The sequence below is a fragment of the Argopecten irradians genome, chromosome 1, assembly GCF_041381155.1.
Source record: "Argopecten irradians isolate NY chromosome 1, Ai_NY, whole genome shotgun sequence".
Classification (NCBI taxonomy): domain Eukaryota; kingdom Metazoa; phylum Mollusca; class Bivalvia; order Pectinida; family Pectinidae; genus Argopecten; species Argopecten irradians.
In genome coordinates, this window is record NC_091134.1 from 30,009,886 (window position 1) to 30,032,727 (window position 22,842).

The window sequence follows — 22,842 nt, forward strand, 5'->3', positions numbered from 1 at the left end:
CCCCAGGGTCATATATTTCACAATTTTTGTAAAGGACCTTAAGACCTTTCTATTTATGAAAAGTATTTGATTCTACCATTTCCAGAATTTCAGAAGAAGATTTTTGAAGTTTTAGCCTATTTGACCCTTTTTTAGCCCCGCCCCTCTGCCCCCAGGGGGTCGGCCAGGACCAATGTGTATATGATATTAAAATGCTATCTCAGACTAATAATTCTAACCAAGTTTGACTTGTTTCCAATGAAAATTGAGCAATACATGCTCATAAATGTGTTTTCCCTATATAAACTATAGTAAACTTGACCCCCTCCCCAGGGGGGAAACGTGAGACCCCAGGGTCATATGATTCACAATTTTTGTAAAGGACCTTAAGACCTTTCTATTTATGAAAAGTATTTGATTCTACCATTTCCAGAATTTCAGAAGAAGATTTTTGAAGTTTTAGCCTATTTGACCCCTTTTGACCCCGCCCCTAAGACCCCTGGGGGTCAGTCATAGAAAATTTGTTAATAGGATTAAATGGCCTTCTCATACTGATAATTCTGACAACATTTGACTCATTTCCTATTACAAATGACCAAATAATGCACAAAAATGTGTTTTCCCAATATAAACTATAGTAAACTTAACCCCCTCCCCAGGGGGAAACTAGAGACCCCAGGGTCATATAATTCACAATTTTTGTAAAGGACCTTAAGACCTTTCTATCTATGAAGAGTATTTGATTCTACCACATCTGTGAGTAGAGAAGAAGATTTTTGAAATTTTACTCAATTTTACCCCTTTTGGCCCCTCCCACAGCCCCCTGGGGGGTGGGGACCATATAATTCACAATTTTGATTGGCCTTATGCCTTAGAAGGTTTGTGCAAAATTTCATTGAAATTGCTTCAGCAGTTTTGGAGAAGAAGTCGAAAATGTAAATTGTTTACGGACATACGACGACACGACGGACGACGCACGACGACGACGGACAAAAGGCGATTAGAATAGGTCACTTGAGACTTCGTCTCAGGTGACCTAAAAAATCTGTGGCACTATATCCTATATGGAATGTTCAGTACTGATTGCGCATGCATCAAAGGCAAAATAAATTATTTTAAATTAATTTTTTTGTTTTAATCAGACATATATATACAAGATTAAACACATATTATTTGTTCTAATGATAAATGCCATTTATGCTCGGTCGGCGGTGGAGCATCTTTAAATATATATTGTATTTTTATGGAAGGAAAAATGTATTATTTTCCTAAATTAAGGCCTCTGAAATGATCATATGTAAAAATTGGTGTATATGAAGTTGTTTAGTATCTCATATAATAAATTAAAAGTTTATTAACTTAAAGATGCTCCATCACTGAGGTATGGTATTTTTTCTCCATCAAAAACAGGTACAGACAAATTAATATTTTTCTTCAGTTATAAAAGTTACTTACTTTACATGTCACCATTACCACAATTGAAAAGTTTGAGCTTCATATTTTAATTAAAGATAAAAATAATAAAAATAATTAATTGCCTCTCGAAAAATTCTATGGCACTATATATGCCCTATTTGGAATTAAGTAGTGATTATGCATGCACCAAAAGCAAAATAAATCATTTTATATACATTTCTGTGTTAAATAACACATATAAACAAGATTATACATCAGTTATTGTTCAAATGATCGGTGTCATTTATGCTCCGTCAGCGGAGGAGCATATTTAATCAAAAGCCATTATTTTCAGTTTAAGGTACAGTAACATGTACCTTTAAGGATTTTCTGACTCGCATTTAGATCACTAGGCCTATTGTCAAGAGTAAATTAGTTTTTCTGCGAAAGAGCGGTTATATTAGAATAACAGCCATGGACACTAATGTAAGTCCATGCAGGGCCTGACGCCCCTAAAAATCATGACATTTTAGATATTTGGTTTGATAAAAAATGCGTTTGCCTCTTAGAAAACTCTTACCAATCTGTCTGCATAAAATATGAAATCTCCTCTTGAAGTTAATCTGAAAAATAGATAATTAAGGCCTAGTTACTATTTCCATCATTACAAATTGTAATGTGGAAGATGATTCTAATTAATGTTACTAAGTTAGACAATGTTTTGTTGAAAATAAAATTGAATAAAACTACTATTGGTATTCATTTACCACATAAGAAACGTGTTATAACAAATGCACACTCCAGTTTTTTTTATTAACGTTATCATCTCAACATCTATTGGGAACAGAGCACAAGACGATGGTTACAATAGACTGGGGAGCAGTCATTATTTCTGTATTTTTGCTTAGGCCTGCTGGTTTCAGCGAGTGAGGAACCTCACTGCTGTTGGAGACAGATTTATTTTCCATTAAGTGTTGTTTCGTACATTGAATTGAAAGAATGTCAGTTTTCATGAGGATACCTTGTTTTGGTGTTATAGTATTTTCTATTTATTTCTAATAAATTTCAAACAAAACAATCAGCTGCAAATGCACGTGGCGATTTTTTCTTTCTTCGCGCACATGTTTATAAACAACACTTACTTGGATCTCAAAACGGTCTGCAACTCTCGGACATTGTCGGTAATTCGAAGTTTCTTGAATTTGGGACCGAAGTCATAATCCTCATAGTTATTTTGGTGTAAAGAATCTTGAATTAAATCTGGTTCCATTTCACATCAGACCAATTTCCCGCAAGACTACAAAATTAGTCTGTTTACTACCTTTCCTACGCATCATTACAAGCACAAAACAAAGTTCTTCAATAAATTTGTAATTTATTTTTAAAAAGATATATTGATATCCTTTTTACCAACAACTTTATATTTCAATAATCAATACAAAATATTTTCATCAGTAAGAAAGACATTTTAAAGCCTTATGCCAAAACGCATATTTGTTTACATGTCAGCGGAAGAATAGGGTCAACCACGGGTCAGTCAAAGTTGACATCCTCGTTCTCAAGCCTCTGCAACGCTTCCTGTTTGGTATGGCCGGTGCACTGCGGTCGGGCTGTCAACGCTTAGAAAATATTTGCTGTTCTAGCCCATTTCATACAAAAACTTTGCGTTTAATACACTCAGTCAATCCAATATGTAGTAAAAGTTTATTATTAAGGCACCAAACTGCCCGGATAAAGCTTCCAGTAAGTGCAATCAAGCAACATAGGTTATCCCTACATTCTTATGTTAGAATGGCGAGAAGGCGTTCGAGGGAGCAGTCTATATTTATGAAAGTTGATGTCTGTTGTATATCAAAGTAATATACACCGTCATCAACTGGACTCTGTTTTGCTAATTTCACAATCGTCAAGAGTAACATTTTCAGTCTGAATTTTGAATCACCTGGTTTGTTAGGCCTTTAGTCAGTTTCTGTCAGCCCAAATGCCCCAACACCATGCAGACTTGGACATTATGACAGTCTGGTGTAGAAATCTAGGCCTTTCTGTCAAAGTCAGGCGTCGGCCCAGAGTATCTTGGGTAAAGAAGACTATCACCAGGTCAAGACATCCTGACAGATACTGCAAGGATTTATAAGTGAGATTCCCTTATAAATCCTTGGATAAGTGAGAGTCACAACTCCTTGGATAATATGCTTAATACAGTGGTTTTGGGATCCCAAAACAATGTGAGTATTAAAGTAGAATTTGCTGTTGATTAGTCCCACCATCCCGTGATTATGACATGATGTCATAGTCACAGGATGGTGGGACTAATCGATGGTAAATTGTACTTTTTTGGGATCTCGAAACCCCTGTATCAATACCAATGCACCATATTTGTTAACATGTTACATTGATTTTGCCTGTGAAAAGCCAGATCTCATTTTCATGTGCTCAATAATATTAGATTTCAATGTTTGGGAATCTTCTAATTTTACCTAAATTGTTTGTGCTAAACTGACAACATTGGGTAGGGATGATTGAAACAAGAGCATAAGTTTGTTATTTAGCTTTTCTCATGGTCCTGAATTTCCTCACGATGTACTGATGAACTGACCTGTAATTAATCTTTTTACATTAATCACAGTTTCAGCTGTATGAGTAAAACTTTATCATAGAAACATGTTTGATATACAACAATAGACCAGCTGATGTTTGTTAGCCATTTCGCATGTTTTCATTCCTGTTCCGCAAAAGTTCATTACTTGCAGGGGTAGAAATTACCGCAAGCCTGTCGGCCCGGGGCTATTAAATTTAAAGAAGGGCTGATTGTTTATTTGAGGACCTGGTTATTTGGGCTTGTTGATATTTAACCAATCCCAACATTTTAAAAGGTAATTTATATTGGGGAGGGAATTCCACAAATCCTCGATCATCTGTAACTCATGGATTACAATATTCTATATTACAGTATACAAATGGACAGCCCCGTCTTAGTAGAATATGCCAATGTTCGGCATTTAAAGCAACTTCATGTAGACCGGGATCTGGGCCAATTTCAAGAAAGGTATGGATAAAATAATTGAGCATGGTTTCCATATATATATACCAACAATACAAGCCGGAGTTTTGAGATATATTCCCAGAACGAAGTGAGTAAAGTACAATTTACTGTTGATTAGTTCAACCTTCGAGTGATTATAACATCACAGAGGTCTGACCGTCACATCAAATTATTATGTCACAATCACAGGAAAGTGGGACTAATCAACGGTAAATTGTACTTCGTCCACTTTTTTTTATTTTTAAAAGCGGCATATTGGATAACATAGTATAATGGTTCCATGTTCATTACATAATGTCTAATATTGACCAGTGTTACATACTTTTAACTAAAATTGAATTCTTGTAAAAGATATTTTACTGTTAAATTGTTTCTATCAAGGTTACCAAAAATGATTTTTTCAAGAGGAACTGTTTCCATGGTCACCCATCATCATCTACATCAGTCAAATCCGATGACACCAAACATGTGAAGGATGAAGTAAAAGCCTGGGATATCACGCGGGCCATGCTGGGATATGTGTGGCCCAAAGATAAACCTGGCATTCGCATCAGAGTTGTGGCTGCCATGACTCTTCTTATAGGGTCAAAGGTCAGGTTCCGATAGATCCAAAATATATCTTTTGAGTATATAATATATACTTGTACAATAAATATGTACAATGCTTTATAGCAATATTTCATTGTCAAAGAAGAAAGAGTATGAAAGTGTTTTTAAAGGTAATGAGTTGTTACTGCATTAGTGCATTACCTAAAATATTTCATTTGAAGAGAAAATAATTAAAACAACATTAAGCAAAAGTGTTTTAAGCATATTTTGGTTGTCATATTTTTGACATGCATCGGTTGGTAACATACAATGGGTGTTCTAGTATATTTATCATGGTGCACTAACATGCACCATTTGATATGCTAGAACACCCAATGTATGTTAGATATCAAGTGCACGTTAGAAATATGAAAACCAATTAATTGTTACATTTACATTGAACTTGTTATTCTAATTATCAAAAGATATAAAATAAAAATGAAAATATAATGTATACGTCTGCATATAGAAGCATATCATTTGATGGAACTGTCAATGATTTGGCTGAAAATTCCAGTGGGTTTTCGGCTGTATGTATGTTTGTTTCTTTACAGGCTGTGAATGTACAAGTACCATTTATATTTAAATATGCTATAGATTATCTTAATGAACCCAGTAATATATTAAATATGGCGTCTGCACCAGCAACTGTAATGACATCTGCCACTGCAATTCTTCTTGGTTGTAAGTATATGATTATCTGCTACATTTATAATTAGATGGGGTTTTTTATGCGAGAAGTATTATTTGTAAATTTAGTTAAATCATTTCATATGCTTGGCTAACACAAATAAGAGAAGGTGGGCCAGTTGGTGAAAGTTTCTGAAATTCTCCAAAGACAATTCCGCTTCTCATCTTGGTCATGGGTTATAGGTAATTTAAATCAAGGTACTGGCAATCAGATGGTGGTTTACCATTGAAATATAAGTGGTTTATATTGTTACTCGTGTATGTCCTCTCCTGTTATGTCCACCCCTGCCTCACTGTGTGGAGGGGAGGTTATTATCTGCATGTCCTTTTAATCACATAAAATTCCAGCTCCTCATGTGGTGAGTGTAATGGATTTATTGTAGATGGAATTGCTAGATCAACTGCCCAAGCCTTTCATGAACTGCGTAATGCCTTGTTTGGAAAAGTTGCTCAAGATTCCATTCGACGTGTGGCGAGGAAAGTTTTTCTACATCTTCACAGTCTGGATTTGGCGTACCATCTTCAGCGGCAGACAGGGGCTTTATCCAAGGCAATTGACAGAGGGACAAGGTAGATTCTGTTAATCCCTGTCTTAACAAAGTAAATTGCCTAAAACATTTGAACAAATTCACTGTATACACTGCCGGTCATTTTGTCCAATATGGATTATTGCAAGTACATATAATGTGTTTCTTGTGAACATACTTTGTTCAAGATTTAGATTACCACTGATGATCATATACTGGGTATTCTATTGTTTTAAGGGGTATTAACACTACACTGACTGCCCTGGTATTTAACCTTGGACCAACAGCCTTAGAATGTCTTTTAGTGGTCTCCTTATTGGTGAGTAGCCACACATATCCACACCTGATTATTACCCAACAGAACTGTGTTTGAGAGGCAGGACCGAAAGGAGTCAATTTGGCTTCTTTTCTGAAACTAAGTATGCATGTGGTGGGGATTCAAAATTATGCAAGTTAATAAATTAAACACGGTGAGGGTGTTGTGTGCCAGAATTGGTCTTTTTGGCTATATTTGTGTGAACGAATTTGTCTCAGAAACTGAGCATTTGATTTATATTTGACTGGTAACATGTCTACGCTATTTGGTTGGGATTTCAATTGTAAGTCAGCAGTTCGGTGATATTTTACTAAAGTAACCAGGTGAGCAATATAGGCCCACTGGGCCTCTTGTTATAAATTTTACATACCTTTTACAGGAATTTAAATAGGATGTTAACAATTCATACTTTATGATTATTCTAAAATTCAATGTAAACTGGATACATGTACCTTTTATTTTGGATCAATTTCTTTGTGAAATGAAATTCTTCTTTTTTTTATATAAATAACATTTAAACTATGTTTCCTTAGTAGATTAAAAATGTTTTAATGGCTACAACATGAATATTGTTGGATCTTTCTTAAGAGAGAAACAGAGAAAGCTTTTCATTTCTGTTTGTAGTACTACAACTGTGGAATGGCCTATGCTGGAGTGGCAGTAGGATGTATATCAGTGTATGCTGCATTTACACTATCATTTACACAATGGAGGTAATTATCATTTAGATATATCTATAGATTGCTGGATAAGATACTGCAGTGGAAGGACCAGTCACTGAAGGGCTAGACACTGAAGGGCCCCTAGTCCCTACCCTGGTACAAACAATAAGATACTGTGCTCGGAAGGGCCAGTCACTGAAGGGCCCCTAGTCCCTACCCTGGTACAAACAATAAGATACTGTAGTGGAAGGGCCAGTCACTGAAGGGCCCCTAGTCCCTACCCTGGTACAAACAATAAGATACTGTAGTGGAAGGACCAGTCACTGAAGGGCCCCTTGTCCCTACCCTGGTACAAACAATAAGATACTGTATTGAAAGGGCCAGTCACTGAAGGGCCCCTAGTCCCTACCCAGGTACAAACAATTATATACTGTAGTGGAAGGACCAGTGAATGAATTGTTTCCTCTCAGCTTTACTAGACTACTAAGGAAGGCTGGGCTAGATGTTTGTTTTGCAAACTGTTATTCCCTAAATGGCAGTTCCAAATGTCAATTTCTAAATGACAACTTCAGCTGTTAATACCTAAATGGCAGCTCCAGCTCTTTAAATGGCAATGACAGCTTTAGTTATTGATGCCTAGATAGCAACTTAAGTAAAATTTGAATGATTAGAAAAAGTATAACAGTATTAGTATTTTAGCATATTATTGAAATGCTTACGGCAAACCAACTTATTTTAGTGTGAGATTAATTTCCTTGGCGATAAGAAATTGCAAAAATAAATCGTCAAGAAAATGTTTTAAATAAAGGATATACCAATCCTTGATATTAAATCACCTCAAATATAAGGTGGTTTAGGTTACATTTATTTGACCTTCATTATAGGACGAAATTTCGGAAGCAGATGAATGCTGCAGACTCGGATGCCGGCAATATGGCAATTGATTCTCTTATAAACTACGAAACCGTCAAGGTACATTGTATAACCATTAAACTTTAACTTTACAAAAGTTGTAACATCAAAAAAAGAAGAAATGTAAAAATCTTGTAAAACGTGTCCATAAATACACTGGCATGATAGTTGACATGTTTTTATATTATGAAGTACCGGTAAGAATGTTTTAATTTGATTGATTGACATCATCTTTAGGTCAGCATTTCTAAATCTACCTGCCTATAGTAAATAAAATATCAGTTACCCACCTCTAAAAACTCCTACTGCAAACATGGCTTTCTGTATGGTATTTATGCTCAGTTATCAATTATCTGCAAAACATATTTCATTTTTAGACCTATTGGTATTTGCAGTGCTCATAATTTCTACAACTCAGGAAAAATATAAAAGAAGAAATATGTTTGTGAAGAATGAATCTTGAGTGCCTTTACATTGGGATAAATCTTAAATGAACCATAGCTGTTGAATGATTTTTCCACTTGCAAATGAAATGAAAATGAAATTAAATATATGTGATCTTGACATTATTTCAGTACTTTAACAACGAAACTTATGAAGCTGATAGATACGACAAAGTCCTTGCCAAGTATGAGAAGGCTTCCCTTAAAATCACCACCAGTCTCGCTGCCCTCAACTTTGGCCAGAACTTCATTTTCAGTGTCGGCCTTACTACAATAATGATTCTGTGTAGTCAAGACATTACAGCAGGTAATCTCAGGGATAGACATTACAGCAGGTAATCTCAGGGATAGACATTACAGCAGGTAATCTCAGGGATAGACATTACAGCAGGTAATCTCAGGGATAGACATTACAGCAGGTAATCTTAGGGATAGACATTACAGCAGGTAATCTCAGTATAGACATTACAGTGTGTAATCTCAGGGATAGACATTACAGAAAATAATCTCAGGGATAGACATTACAGCAAGTAATCTCAGGGATAGACATTACAGCAGGGATAGACCTTACAGTGGGTAATCTCGGGGATAGACATTACAGCAGGTAATCTCAGGGATAGACATTACAGCAGGTAATCTCAGAGATAGACATTACAGCAGGTAAACTCATGGATAGACATTACAGTGGTTAATCTCACGGATAGACATTACAGTGGGTAATCTCAGGGATAGACATTACAGCAGGTAATCTTAGGGATAAACATTACAGCAGGTAATCTCAGGGGTAGACATTGCAGTGGGTAATCTCAAGGATAGACATTACAGCAGGTAATATGAGGGGTAGACATTACAGCAGGTAATCTCAGGGGTAGACATTGCAGTGGGTAATCTCAAGGATAGACATTACAGCAGGTAATCTCAGGGATAGACATTACAGCAGGTAATATGAGGGGTAGACATTACAGCAGGTAATCTCTGGGATAGACATTACAGCAGGTAATATGAGGGGTAGACATTACAGCAGGTAATCTCTGGGATAGACATTACAGCAGGTAATATGAGGGATAGACATTACAGCAGGTAATCAGGGATGGACTTTACAGCTTGTTATCTCAAGGATAGACATTACAGCAGGTAATCTCAGGAGGGGTAGACATTTCAGCAGGTAATCTCAGAAATAGACATTACAGCAGGTCATCTCAGGGATAGACATTACAGCAGGTAATCTCAGGAGGGGTAGACATTTTAGCAGGTAATCTCAGAAATAGACATTACAGCAGGTAATCTCATGGAGAAGCATTTCAGGAGGTAATCTCAGGAATAACCTATGTATACTGTTAGCAGCATAGTATTCCTACATGAGACCTTAAGGATGTATTCTTCTGTGGTTTCAGTCCCGTTGAAGTCTCGTTTCAACATAGATTAAAAACGTATTTTCAAATACGATTTATCAATATCTGTAGCATGTGGTCTGTAGCAAATTTTGTCAAAAAATTACATTTCTATTTTTAGTAGATTTTTTTACACAGCGATTTTAAGAAATGGCCCATTTGGCGGTCATGTTGAAATTGTGTCTTTTTTGCTTTGAGTAGAGCCACCGTTTTCCCATTTTTTACTTAAATTGTTTTTACTTAAATCATCACCGCGTCAGCATTTTCAGCTGTATTGAGTTAATTTTTGCTGTAAATCTTCACTGGGTTCGTGTTGATTAAAATATTGATCATTAATGTGTGAAATATTACACTTTTGTCACTTTATTTCTACATTTAATGGTAATTTGAGCCCTTCAATTTTTAGTCAAAATTATTAAAAAATAACAAATATTTAAATGAGGCAAAAAAGTAAGCACACGGACCCCCTATTTTTCTGCCTGATTTAGAAAGAACAACCCTTTTCCTATTGATATGCGAACTATTGAAAAAAGTTTAATACCAGAACTTTTTCTATAAAGGGTTAAATTTGACAAAAATGGTTGAAAATGGTGCATTTTGGAGCTCAAAATTAAGGGGTAGGGGTAGCATATGTTGTTATTTTGAGAAAAAATATGACTCTTATTAATCATAACTGGTATATTTTTAATGAAGACTACTTGAAAATAAATTCTACAAACATCCATACATATCAAACACCTCATTAGGGAATTATGGCTTTAAATTCTAGTGTATGGGGTCAAAACGGCTAATTTCCTGTAAAATACACTATTTTGTCATTTTGGTATCTTTGAGTGACAATAGCTCAAAAACGAGCACACGGACATATGTTTTTTCTTCCATTTTCTTTCCTATTTCCATAAATCTATATGAGAAAAAAAGTTTAATACAAGAAAATTTTTCAGAGGAGTACATCCTAAGTCAATCTATCTCTTAAAACAATATTATACATTTGTGTACTTAATTTTCTATTTTTCTTATTTATTTTATGGAAAAAAACCATGAACATTTTAGTGTCAGGTATACATGTACAAGGTAGATATAAACGATCTGTTCTGTGTGTAGGTACAATGACTGTAGGAGACCAGGTGATGGTCTGATACTTAGTCTGTTCTGTGTGTAGGTACAATGACTGTAGGAGACTTGGTGATGGTCTGATACTTAGTCTGTTCTGTGTGTAGGTACAATGACTGTAGGAGACTTGGTGATGGTCTGATACTTAGTCTGTTCTGTGTGTAGGTACAATGACTGTAGGAGACTTGGTGATGGTCTGATACTTAGTCTGTTCTGTGTGTTGAGTCTGTTGACTTAGGTACAATGACTGTAGGAGACTTGGTGATGGTCTGAAACTTAGTCTGTTCTGTGTGTAGGTACAATGACTGTAGAGACTTGGTGATGGTCTGAACTTAGTCTGTTCTGTGTGTAGGTACAATGACTGTAGAAGACTTGGTGATGGCTGACTTAGTCTGTTCTGTGTGTAGGTACAATGACTGTGGATGACTTGTGACTGATACTTAGTCTGTCTGTCTGTGTGTAGGTACAATGACTGTAGGAGACTTGGTGATGGTCTGAGACTTAGTCTGTTCTGTGTGTAGGTACAATGACTGTAGGAGACTTGGTGATGGTCTGATACTTAGTCTGTTCTGTGTGTAGGTACAATGACTGTAGGAGACTTGGTGATGGTCTGATACTTAGTCTGTTCTGTGTGTAGGTACAATGACTGTAGGAGACTTGGTGATGGTCTGATACTTAGTCTGTTCTGTGTGTAGGTACAATGACTGTAGGAGACTTGGTGATGGTCTGAACTTAGTCTGTTCTGTGTGTAGGTACAATGACTGTATGAGACTTGGTGATGGTCTGATACTTAGTCTGTTCTGTGTGTAGGTACAATGACTGTAGGAGACTTGGTGATGGTCTGATACTTAGTCTGTTCTGTGTGTAGGTACAATGACTGTAGGAGACTTGGTGATGGTCTGATACTTAGTCTGTTCTGTGTGTAGGTACAATGACTGTAGGAGACTTGGTGATGGTCTGATACTTAGTCTGTTCTGTGTGTAGGTACAATGACTGTAGGAGACTTGGTAATGGTCTGATACTTAGTCTGTTCTGTGTGTAGGTACAATGACTGTAGGAGACTTGGTGATGGTCTGATACTTAGTCTGTTCTGTGTGTAGGTACAATGACTGTAGGAGACTTGGTGATGGTCTGATACTTGTCTGTTCTGTGTGTAGGTACAATGACTGTGAGACTTGGTAATGGTCTGATACTTAGTCTGTTCTGTGTGTAGTACAATGACTGTAGAGACTTGGTGATGGTCTGATACTTTGTCTGTTCTGTGTGTAGGTACAATGACTGTATGAGACTTGGTATGGTCTGATACTTAGTCTGTTCTGTGTGTAGTACAATGACTGTATGAGACTTGGTGATGGTCTGAACTTGTCTGTTCTGTGTCTGATACTTGTCTGTTCTGTGTGTAGGTACAATGACTGTAGGAGACTTGGTGATGGTCTGATACTTAGTCTGTTCTGTGTAGGTACAATGACTGTAGGAGACTTGGTGATGGTCTGATACTTAGTCTGTTCTGTGTGTAGGTACAATGACTGTAGAAGACTTGGTAATGGTCTGATACTTAGTCTGTTCTGTGTGTAGGTACAATGACTGTAGGAGACTTGGTGATGGTCTGATACTTAGTCTGTTCTGTGTGTAGGTACAATGACTGTAGGAGACTTGGTGATGGTCTGATACTTAGTCTGTTCTGTGTGTAGGTACAATGACTGTAGGAGACTTGGTGATGGTCTGATACTTAGTCTGTTCTGTGTGTAGGTACAATGACTGTAGGAGACTTGGTAATGGTCTGATACTTAGTCTGTTCTGTGTGTAGGTACAATGACTGTAGGAGACTTGGTGATGGTCTGAGACTTAGTCTGTTCTGTGTGTAGGTACAATGACTGTAGGAGACTTGGTGATGGTCTGATACTTAGTCTGTTCTGTGTGTAGGTACAATGACTGTAGGAGACTTGGTGATGGTCTGAGACTTAGTCTGTTCTGTGTGTAGGTACAATGACTGTAGGAGACCAGGTAGTGGTCTGAGACTTAGTCTCTGTTTTGTGTGTAGGTACAATGACTGTAGAAGACTTGGTAATGGTCGGATACTTAGCCTGTTCTGTGTGTAGGTACAATGACTGTAGGAGACTTGGTGATGGTCTGATACTTAGTCTGTTCTGTGTGTAGGTACAATGACTGTAGAAGACTTGGTAATGGTCGGATACTTAGCCTGTTCTGTGTGTAGGTACAATGACTGTAGGAGACTTGGTGATGGTCTGATACTTAGTCTGTTCTGTGTGTAGGTACAATGACTGTAGGAGACTTGGTGATGGTCTGAGACTTAGTCTGTTCTGTGTGTAGGTACAATGACTGTAGGAGACTTGGTAATGGTCTGAGACTTAGTCTGTTCTGTGTGTAGGTACAATGACTGTAGGAGACTTGGTAATGGTCTGATACTTAGTCTGTTCTGTGTGTAGGTACAATGACTGTATGAGACTTGGTGATGGTCTGATACTTAGTCTGTTCTGTGTGTAGGTACAATGACTGTAGGAGACTTGGTGATGGTCTGAGACTTAGTCTGTTCTGTGTGTAGGTACAATGACTGTAGGAGACTTGGTGATGGTCTGATACTTAGTCTGTTCTGTGTGTAGGTACAATGACTGTATGAGACTTGGTGATGGTCTGATATTTAGTCTGTTCTGTGTGTAGGTACAATGACTGTAGGAGACCAGGTGATGGTCTGATACTTAGTCTGTTCTGTGTGTAGGTACAATGACTGAAGGAGACTTGGTGATGGTCTGATACTTAGTCTGTTCTGTGTGTAGGTACAATGACTGTATGAGACTTGGTAATGGTCTGAGACTTAGTCTGTTCTGTGTGTAGGTACAATGACTGTAGGAGACTTGGTGATGGTCTGATACTTAGTCTGTTCTGTGTGTAGGTACAATGACTGTAGGAGACTTGGTGATGGTCTGATACTTAGTCTGTTCTGTGTGTAGGTACAATGACTGTAGGAGACCAGGTGATGGTCTGATACTTAGTCTGTTCTGTGTGTAGGTACAATGACTGTAGGAGACTTGGTGATGGTCTGAGACTTAGTCGGTTCTGTGTGTAGGTACAATGACTGTAGGAGACTTGAAGATGGTCTGAGACTTAGTCTGTTCTGTGTGTAGGTACAATGACTGTAGAAGACTTGGTGATGGCCTGATACTTAGTCTGTTCTGTGTGTAGGTACAATGACTGTAGGAGACTTGGTAATTGTCTCAGACTTAGTCTGTTCTGTGTGTAGGTACAATGACTTTATGAGATTGGTGATGGTCTGAGACTTAGTCTGTTCTGTGTGTAGGTACAATGACTGTAGGAGACTTGGTGATGGTCTGAGACTTAGTCTGTTCTGTGTGTAGGTACAATGACTGTAGGAGACTTGGTGATGGTCTGATACTTTGTCTGTTCTGTGTGTAGGTACAATGACTGTATTAGATTGGTGATGGTCTGATACTTAGTCTGTTATGTGTGTAGGTACAATGACTGTAGGAGACTTGGTGATGGTCTGAGACTTAGTCTGTTCTGTGTGTAGGTACAATGACTGTAGGAGACTTGGTGATGGTCTGATACTTTGTCTGTTCTGTGTGTGTAGGTACAATGACTGTAGGAGACTTGGTGATGGTCTGATACTTAGTCTGTTCTGTGTGTAGGTACAATGACTGTAGGAGACTTGGTGATGGTCTGATACTTAGTCTGTTCTGTGTGTAGGTACAATGACTGTAGGAGACTTGGTGATGGTCTGATACTTAGTCTGTTCTGTGTGTAGGTACAATGACTGTAGGAGACTTGGTGATGGTCTGATACTTTGTCTGTTCTGTGTGTAGGTACAATGACTGTATGAGACTTGGTGATGGTCTGATACTTAGTCTGTTCTGTGTGTAGGTACAATGACTGTAGGAGACTTGGTGATGGTGAATGGCCTGTTGTTCCAGCTGTCGGTTCCTCTCAACTTTCTTGGCTCAGTTTACAGAGATGTAAATCAAGCTATTGTCGATATGCATACCATGTTCAGTTTACTGAAAATTAAAAGCCAGGTACAGGTAGGTATCTGAATTTTTTGCTCAGCCTAATCAGAAAAAAATCATAGTTTGACCTTAAAAACCAAAGGTCAAAAAGTTTAGCAAAATTTTGAATAAATCTCTTTTGTAGGTCATTTCACCATTAATAGGTAAAAATGACACATTGATTAAGAAAAGTTTGTCGAAAGTGAAGTCACAGAGTTGTAATAATACATTCACTCTCATTTTTCAAACAATCCATCAGTTGATGCTATCCAGCAATATTTCCATATTACGTCTGATTTCCATCATTAGTAGTAATTATTGTGAAGCTATAAGAAGTGTTTTGTGTTGACCTCTCATTCAAGATCACAGAGGTCATAAAGACTATTCTACTATAAGTTGTATTGAATTTATTCAGATGACTGTTAAGGCCCGTTCGGCCTCTCTTGTTTGTGTTCATAGTCGAATAAATGTTCTGAAAATGTGAAAGTTTGTTTAATCTCTATACAAATGGTTATAGTATTATTACCCAAACATTACACTCTAATTGTACATTGATTTGGATATATTCAGTCTATTCATAGAAACAAGAGTTATTCATCCTTTTATATTGCAGTCCTTGCCTGATGCTCCCATTCTGATGGCCTCGCCACAACATTCAGCCATTTCCTTTGATAACGTCCACTTTGAATACACACCTGGCAGCCCTATCCTCAATGGACTAACATTCGATGTACCGTCTGGCAAGAAAGTAGCCATCGTGGGTGGAAGTGGTTCAGGGTAAACTCTATTGTATTACTTGTGATCATTCACAGTTCCTTACTCAGATTTCTGCACACAATCTCTTGGCTTGGTTAAGTGTATCAATATAACATTACTGAGATACTCCTGACCAGATAAACATTCTTCGTGCTTGGACTTAAACTTGATCAACATATTGTCATTGTTTTTATAAGTTGTAGTTTATAATGGTCTCAAGGTGTATCATGCATATTTATACATTCAAAAGAGAAGTAGGATATGTTGACGATTATAAATGCCATAATTAAGCTATATACATTTGCGTTTATGACATTTGCTTTCCAGTAAATCCACCATAGTAAGATTGCTGTATCGCTTCTATGATCCGCAACAAGGCAGCATCACCATCAATAACCAATGTATACAGGAGCTGAACCTCGACAGCGTGCGGCAGGCTATTGGGGTTGTACCTCAGGTAAGTAAATCAGGGGCTATAACTGTGTATAACACATAAAGGAGCTGTACCTCAAGTTAGTAAATCAGGGGCTATAACTGTGTATAACACATAAAGGAGCTGTAACTCAAGTTAGTAAATCAGGGGCTATAACTGTGTATAACACATAAAGGAGCTGTACCTCAAGTTAGTAAATCAGGGGCTATAACTGTGTATAACACATAAAGGAGCTGTACCTCAAGTTAGTAAATCAGGGGCTATAACTGTGTATAACACATAAAGGAGCTGTACCTCAAGTAAGTAAATCAGGGGCTATAACTGTGTATAACACATAAAGGAGCTGTACCTCAAGTTAGTAAATCAGGGGCTATAACTGTGTATAACACATAAAGGAGCTGTACCTCAAGTTAGTAAATCAGGGGCTATAACTGTGTATAACACATAAAGGAGCTGTACCTCAAGTTAGTAAATCAGGGGCTATAACTGTGTATAACACATAAAGGAGCTGTACCTCAAGTAAGTAAATCAGGGGCTATAACTGTGTATAACACATAAAGGAGCTGTACCTCAAGTAAGTAAATCAGGGGCTATAACTGTGTATAACACATAAAGGAGCTGTACCTCAAGTTAGTAAATCAGGGGCTATAACTGTGTATAACACATAAAGGAGCTGTACCTCAAGTTAGTAAATCAGGGGCTATAACTGTGTATAACACATAAAGGAGCTGTACCTCAAGTAAGTAAATCAGGGGCTATAACTGTGTATAACACATAAAGGAGCTGTACCTCAAGTAAGTAAATCAGGGGCTATAACTGTGTATAACACATAAAGGAGCTGTACCTCAAGTAAGTAAATCAGGGGCTATAACTGTGTATAACACATAAAGGAGCTGTACCTCAAGTTAGTAAATCAGGGGCTATAACTGTGTATAACACATAAAGGAGCTGTACCTCAAGTTAGTAAATCAGGGGCTATAACTGTGTATAACACATAAAGGAGCTGTACCTCAAGTAAGTAAATCAGGGGCTATCATTGTATAGCGCATAAGAGGCTACATGTATCTTGGATAGGGATGTATACAGTTAAGAATGAAGTAGTTATGCATTGGAATAATCTCTTAACGAATATTTTAAAGAAATATATGTACTAGAAATATTATGAAGATGAATTTGATTACAATTGATGCATATAAATCACTAAAATGGATTAATTGTCAAAACATATGCTGACAGGACGATGGTTGTTTACAATAACAACAAAATATTGCAGTCTCAATTTAGTTCCAATTTTGGGATTGTTGACAAGAAAAAATGATAAAACCATTAAGAATAATAAAATACATGAATCCATATATAAACTTTTGCAAAAACCTTTTGCAAATTGTGGAAAAAACAATGTTATACTGCTAACTTGCACATGTGTGACACATATTGGGTCAACAGGAATTTTGTCTGATTTTGTCAATCAGTTTTGCTGTATTTCAATAAAAGATAATTGATAATAAAGTTTATATATATACATATTTCATGACATGAATTTTAGGTAATATAGGATGCAATATGGATCATCAAATAGTGAAATTAGTGGTGGCTTAGTATTATTGTTATTGTCTGATTTCTAGGACTGTGTGCTGTTCCATGACACTGTTTACAAAAACATTCTGTACGGAGATCTCACTAAAAGCAAAGAGGATGTGGAAGAAGCAGCAAAAATGGCAAGACTTCATGACTCTATTGTTAATAGATTTCCAGCTCAGTATGAAACGCAAGTGGGAGAGAGAGGATTAAAGTTATCAGGTAAAGGGACATTTCTTCTCTTGTTATAGGGGTATAAAACAAATAATGTTTGCTGAATGAATTCTGTTCACAATGAGTCTGTAACTTAACAGAAGAAAACATGTCCATTACTACATAATTATGTACTGCTGTATAGCATTGAATTAGATATGATAGTCGTACCATAGAATTTTAGTTTTGTGGAAATATACCATTTTCAAACTGGGGTGAAGTGATTCAACATGATTTTATAAATTTAATTTTGTACACCCTTAGGGGGAGAAAAACAAAGAGTGGCCATAGCCCGCACCATCATGAAGGATCCACCAATCATTGTTTATGATGAAGCTACCTCTTCTCTGGATACAATTACAGAACAGGTAAGAGCAACCAATTACAGAACAGAAGAATTCAACCAATCACAGAACTGAATAATTCAACTAATTACAGAACAGAATAACTCAACCAATCACAGAACAGAAGAATTCAACCAATCACAGAAATGAATAATTCAACCAATTACAGAACAGAATAACTCAACAATCACAAAACAGAAGAATTCAACCAATCACAGAATTGAATTATTCAACCCATTACAGAACAGAATAAACAGAATAATTCAACCAATCACCGAACAGAATGATTCAACCAATCACAAAACACGAGAACTCAAGCAATCACAGAACACAATAGTTCAACCAATTACAGAACAGAATCATTCAACCAATCACAGAACATAATGATTCAACCAATCACAGAACAGATTAATTCAACTAATTACAGAACAGAATGATTCAATCAATTATAGAACAGAATAATTCAACCATTTATAGAAGAAAATGTTCATTTGAAAGGTGTGACAGTTTAACAAATTACAGAACAGTAAGAACAGTTTAACAAATTACAGAACAGTAAGAATGAGTTTATCCAATTGCAGAACAGAAGGAATAAGTTTCTGCAAAAACAGAACAAGTCTCTAACCCCTTCCATCATGAGAAGTAATATTCTGTGGAGAGAGTTTTGGGGTCAGATAGCAATGAAATTGAAAATGAGGAAAAGAAAACTCCCCAACCTGCATCCAATCATGCTATTAGAATTTTATGGTTTTGTTCAGAGCTTTATCACAATTAATGGTAATTCCATGTAATTACAGAACATTCTGGAAGCGCTACGAAGAATAACAAAAGGCCGTACGACAATAGTGATAGCACACCGCCTGTCATCAGTAGTGGATGCCGATCAGATTCTGGTGTTGGACCGGGGTACTGTAGCGGAGAGTGGCACACACTATAGCCTACTGGCCAACCCTCTCAGTCTGTACGCAGAACTGTGGCAAAAACAAAACCAACTCCCAGAGAGTAAACCTGACAATGAGGAATAACAGTACAGGATCAATTAGATCTCTTACCCAGTTTTAAGTTTTGATATGTGATATCTCAATTGTTGTAGAACCTTGTCAACTTTTAAAGGCGTGGATTTGGATATTAGATTTCATAATCAGTGATATTGTTTGGTGCTAAAATAGAAACTAAAATTTGTATTCAACATCAAATATTTCGTCATCCTCATTCTTATAGAAATTTGCAGAGGATGTCCTATATCTTAAATGGCATTGAAATGGCATTGCAAGTTTTGGATGTTAAATTTCTTTAGTGTGCGAGCCATATTTTGATTATTTAGTTTATAACCAGATTATATATAAGAACAAAACTAATGTATAAGATATCAGTCCAGAACATATACTAATTATGTTGTTAAGTTTGTTAACTGGATACATAAAAACATACACATGTATTGGTGTAAAGAGTTACAGTACCATGTTTTGAATTTTATTACATTGAACTTTAGTACTCCACAAATCTGATCTTCACATGTTAACACATAGTGTTGATGGATTAGTGCTTTTTCAAAGTGCTTTATTTTATAGAGATTTTATTTTGGAACGTATGTGTCTTATGTAATAATTCATGATAAATCATTTTGATTGGATTAAGATTTAGTGTAGAATGCCATCAAGTTATTGATAATTATGGAACAAGCAATCGTTTCAAAATCTCTACTTTACCCAAGGACTCCCGTGAAACTACTATTCATTTCAGGCTGTTGAACTTCCGTTGTGTTACTTCAGGGTATAATTTATTGAATTCTAATCAAGTCACAAGAGCAGGTGAAGCCCTATGATGTATAGGAGTGTAGTGTATTATCTTTGGTTATTCAGTAGCACATCAAAATTGGTTATGGTGTTTTTGTTTAAAGATTTACAGTATACACACAGTATACAAACAGTTTTCTGTGTGCATGTCTAAATGCTGTTTTCTACAATGTCAATTTGATTTTTGATTCGGGGGTGGGGGGACTTACCCATATCCTATACTAAAGAAAGGCCTTCTGCCATAGGAAGACAAGTACAATGTAATTACATGCTATCCTTTGAATATTAAGGCCTTCAGATTTTCATTTTTACGATATCAGGACTACATGTAACATTGATGGTACTATTGGTGATGGTTGTATTGTACACAGGTAAACGTGTTGATTTAGATATCTTTCTTGTACACAGGTAAACGTGTTGATTTGGATATCTCTTGTACACAGGTAAACGTGTTGATTTAGATATCTCTTGTACACAGTTAAACTTGTTGATTTGGATATCTCTCTTGTACACAGGTAAACTTGTTGATTTGGATATCTCTCTTGTACACAGGTAAACGTGTTGATTTGGATATCTCTTGTACACAGGTAAACGTTTTGATTTGGATATCTCTCTTGTACACAATTAAACTTGTTGATTTGGATATCTCTCTTGTACACAGTTAAACTTGTTGATTTGGATATCTCTCTTGTACACAGTTAAACTTGTTGATTTGGATATCTCTCTTGTACACAGTTAAACTTGTTGATTTGGATATCTCTCTTGTACACAGGTAAACGTGTTGATTTGGATATCTCTTGTACACAGGTAAACTTGTTGATTTGGATATCTCTCTTGTACACAGGTAAACGTGTTGATTTGGATATCTTTCTTGTACACAGGTAAACGTGTTGATTTGGATATCTCTTGTACACAGTTAAACTTGTTGATTTGGATATCTCTCTTGTACACAGGTAAACGTGTTGATTTGGATATCTCTTGTACACAGGTAAACTTGTTGATTTGGATATCTCTCTTGTACACAGTTAAACTTGTTGATTTGGATATCTCTTGTACACAGTTAAACTTGTTGATTTGGATATCTCTCTTGTACACAGTTAAACGTGTTGATTTGGATATCTCTCTTGTACACAGGTAAACTGACTTGTTATTTATTTGGATATTTCACATGTGAAATAAAATGTGATATTTCACATGTACTACCATCTATTGACATGGTGAATGTAACAATTTCCACAAGTCTTTAGTCACAGGCGTCACATCAAAAGTGTGGCAGTTACTTTTGGCACAGGACTTGGGTTAGTGTTATCGTTTCTCCACCAAAAATCAGGCTAATCGTGGGCATCGAACATATCAAAACATTTAAATTAGATGCAACAAAGATGGTGTTTTCTGAGCACTATCATCCTAAATTTGTTTTTTGAAAAACAAAGGTGTGGTTTCAAATGAGAGATAAACTACAATGTATATGTAACGGATGTAATTGGACATGTTTTAACAAAACCCACTTTAACTATTGTTGTTTCCCACTTTATTTTTCAAATTATACATGTACATGCAAATAAGGATATGCTGTGATTTTGTTTTCAAAAGTATTTAAATTATGTACAAGAAATTGTGATAAATAAAATAATGAAAGAAATCCAAATGATCATTTGTTGTTAATGTGCGAAAAGGATAATTCATTTTCATAAAATGCAAAATTTGAAAACAAATGCTTGATGTTCGTACAGATACAAAAAAATGTATCTGAAATTTAATTTTTCAGGGTCTTTCAGAACTACATCCTTTGGGCCTTTTCAAGACTACAAACCAGATGCAAGGCAGTTATGCACTTTGAAAACAAGATAGCCGATAGGCCCCCAGCTTGGATTTCGATAGTTGAAGTTTGTTACCATCATTTCTCAGAAAGAACACATGGGATGTTTTTCAAATTTCACATAGTAACACCCCTAGTACCTTAGTTATGCATATTGCATTTTGGGAACAAGCTGAAATGGATCTTTCAGTACTAACTGATCTTCTTGTTATTATATCAGTGCCAAAATGAAATATGACGACAACTAGGGTCCTAGGGGAAACTATACATTTATGTATGAAATTTGAGAATTGTTCCTTTATTTCTTTCTTTCTAGCGGTAAACAAACTTCAAGTATCAAAATAGATAAAGACTAGAACAGCTGGCTGTGTTAAGTATATAAGTTCCCCTAGATGTATACGTCAGTTTTGGAACAATCATACAAAAAGGTAGCCAACAGGCAGCCGTTTTGGATTTTTTAGTTGATGTTTGAGTTAAAGGGATCTCTCTAAAATTGATGTGTAGAATCTTCTTGGTCCCTAAATTCTGCCAATTGCATTTTGTGATAGGAAAGATAAGCCACCATCTACCATTATTCTGATTTTCTCATCTTCCTCGTGTTAAACTTTTAGAACTTGGTCACAAATTCTGCATATATCCATTTTGGAAGAAATCCGAGCACAGCATCGCAGACAGTGGCCATATTGAATTAGACAAGTGATGTGTGTTACTGCTCAGCAGACTTAATTTGAAATTTCTCAAAAAATTTCAAAGGAATAGAGAAAGCGGGGAGAAGATCCTTCAAATTGATAGACATCCATCATCCATGGTGGGCGCCAAGGTCCA

General features: G+C 36.4%; 2 protein-coding genes across 14 annotated transcripts in view; one reads left to right on the forward strand and one right to left on the reverse strand.

Moving 5' to 3' along the window:
• LOC138323549 (uracil phosphoribosyltransferase homolog) overlaps positions 1–2,696 on the reverse strand; it is a 32,938-nt gene extending 30,242 nt beyond the window's left edge. Inside the window, exons 1-2 of the mRNA XM_069268232.1 lie at positions 2,517–2,696; positions 1,955–1,997 (exon numbers count right to left, since the gene is read on the reverse strand). Of these exons, the coding sequence (XP_069124333.1) occupies positions 1,955–1,997; positions 2,517–2,644 (171 nt within the window). The 5' untranslated portion in view covers positions 2,645–2,696. The remainder of the gene's footprint in view (positions 1–1,954; positions 1,998–2,516) is intronic.
• A 232-nt stretch (positions 2,697–2,928) lies between these two features.
• LOC138323517 (iron-sulfur clusters transporter ABCB7, mitochondrial-like) lies at positions 2,929–21,846 on the forward strand. Of its 13 annotated transcripts, none has more exons than XR_011208565.1 (17): positions 2,929–3,117; positions 4,325–4,420; positions 4,799–5,008; positions 5,560–5,689; positions 6,079–6,265; positions 6,460–6,541; positions 7,163–7,251; positions 8,085–8,172; positions 8,688–8,862; positions 14,957–15,114; positions 15,692–15,855; positions 16,162–16,291; positions 17,893–18,067; positions 18,323–18,426; positions 19,200–21,079; positions 21,115–21,151; positions 21,187–21,846. XR_011208565.1 is itself a non-coding variant. In XM_069268174.1 (15 exons), exons 1-15 carry the CDS (start codon positions 2,962–2,964, stop codon positions 19,425–19,427), a joined length of 2,172 nt encoding a protein of 723 aa, XP_069124275.1. In that variant the 5' UTR covers positions 2,929–2,961; the 3' UTR covers positions 19,428–21,846. The 13 variants fall into 13 exon arrangements, 1 of the variants encoding a protein (XP_069124275.1); XR_011208567.1 differs by having other exon boundaries at positions 19,200–20,641; positions 20,714–20,785; positions 20,971–21,846; XR_011208560.1 differs by having other exon boundaries at positions 19,200–21,186; positions 21,259–21,846.
• Positions 21,847–22,842: the final 996 nt, after the last annotated feature.

Excerpts from the sequence above, each read along its gene's own strand:
- LOC138323517 (XM_069268174.1), top strand. The coding sequence starts at position 2,962 with ATGGCCGGTGCACTGCGGTCGGGCTGTCAACGCTTAGAAAATATTTGC. Across the intron at positions 15,115-15,691 it reads AAATTAAAAGCCAGGTACAG|TCCTTGCCTGATGCTCCCAT; the intron begins GTAGGTATCTGA and ends TTTATATTGCAG. Across the intron at positions 18,427-19,199 it reads TGGATACAATTACAGAACAG|AACATTCTGGAAGCGCTACG; the intron begins GTAAGAGCAACC and ends ATGTAATTACAG.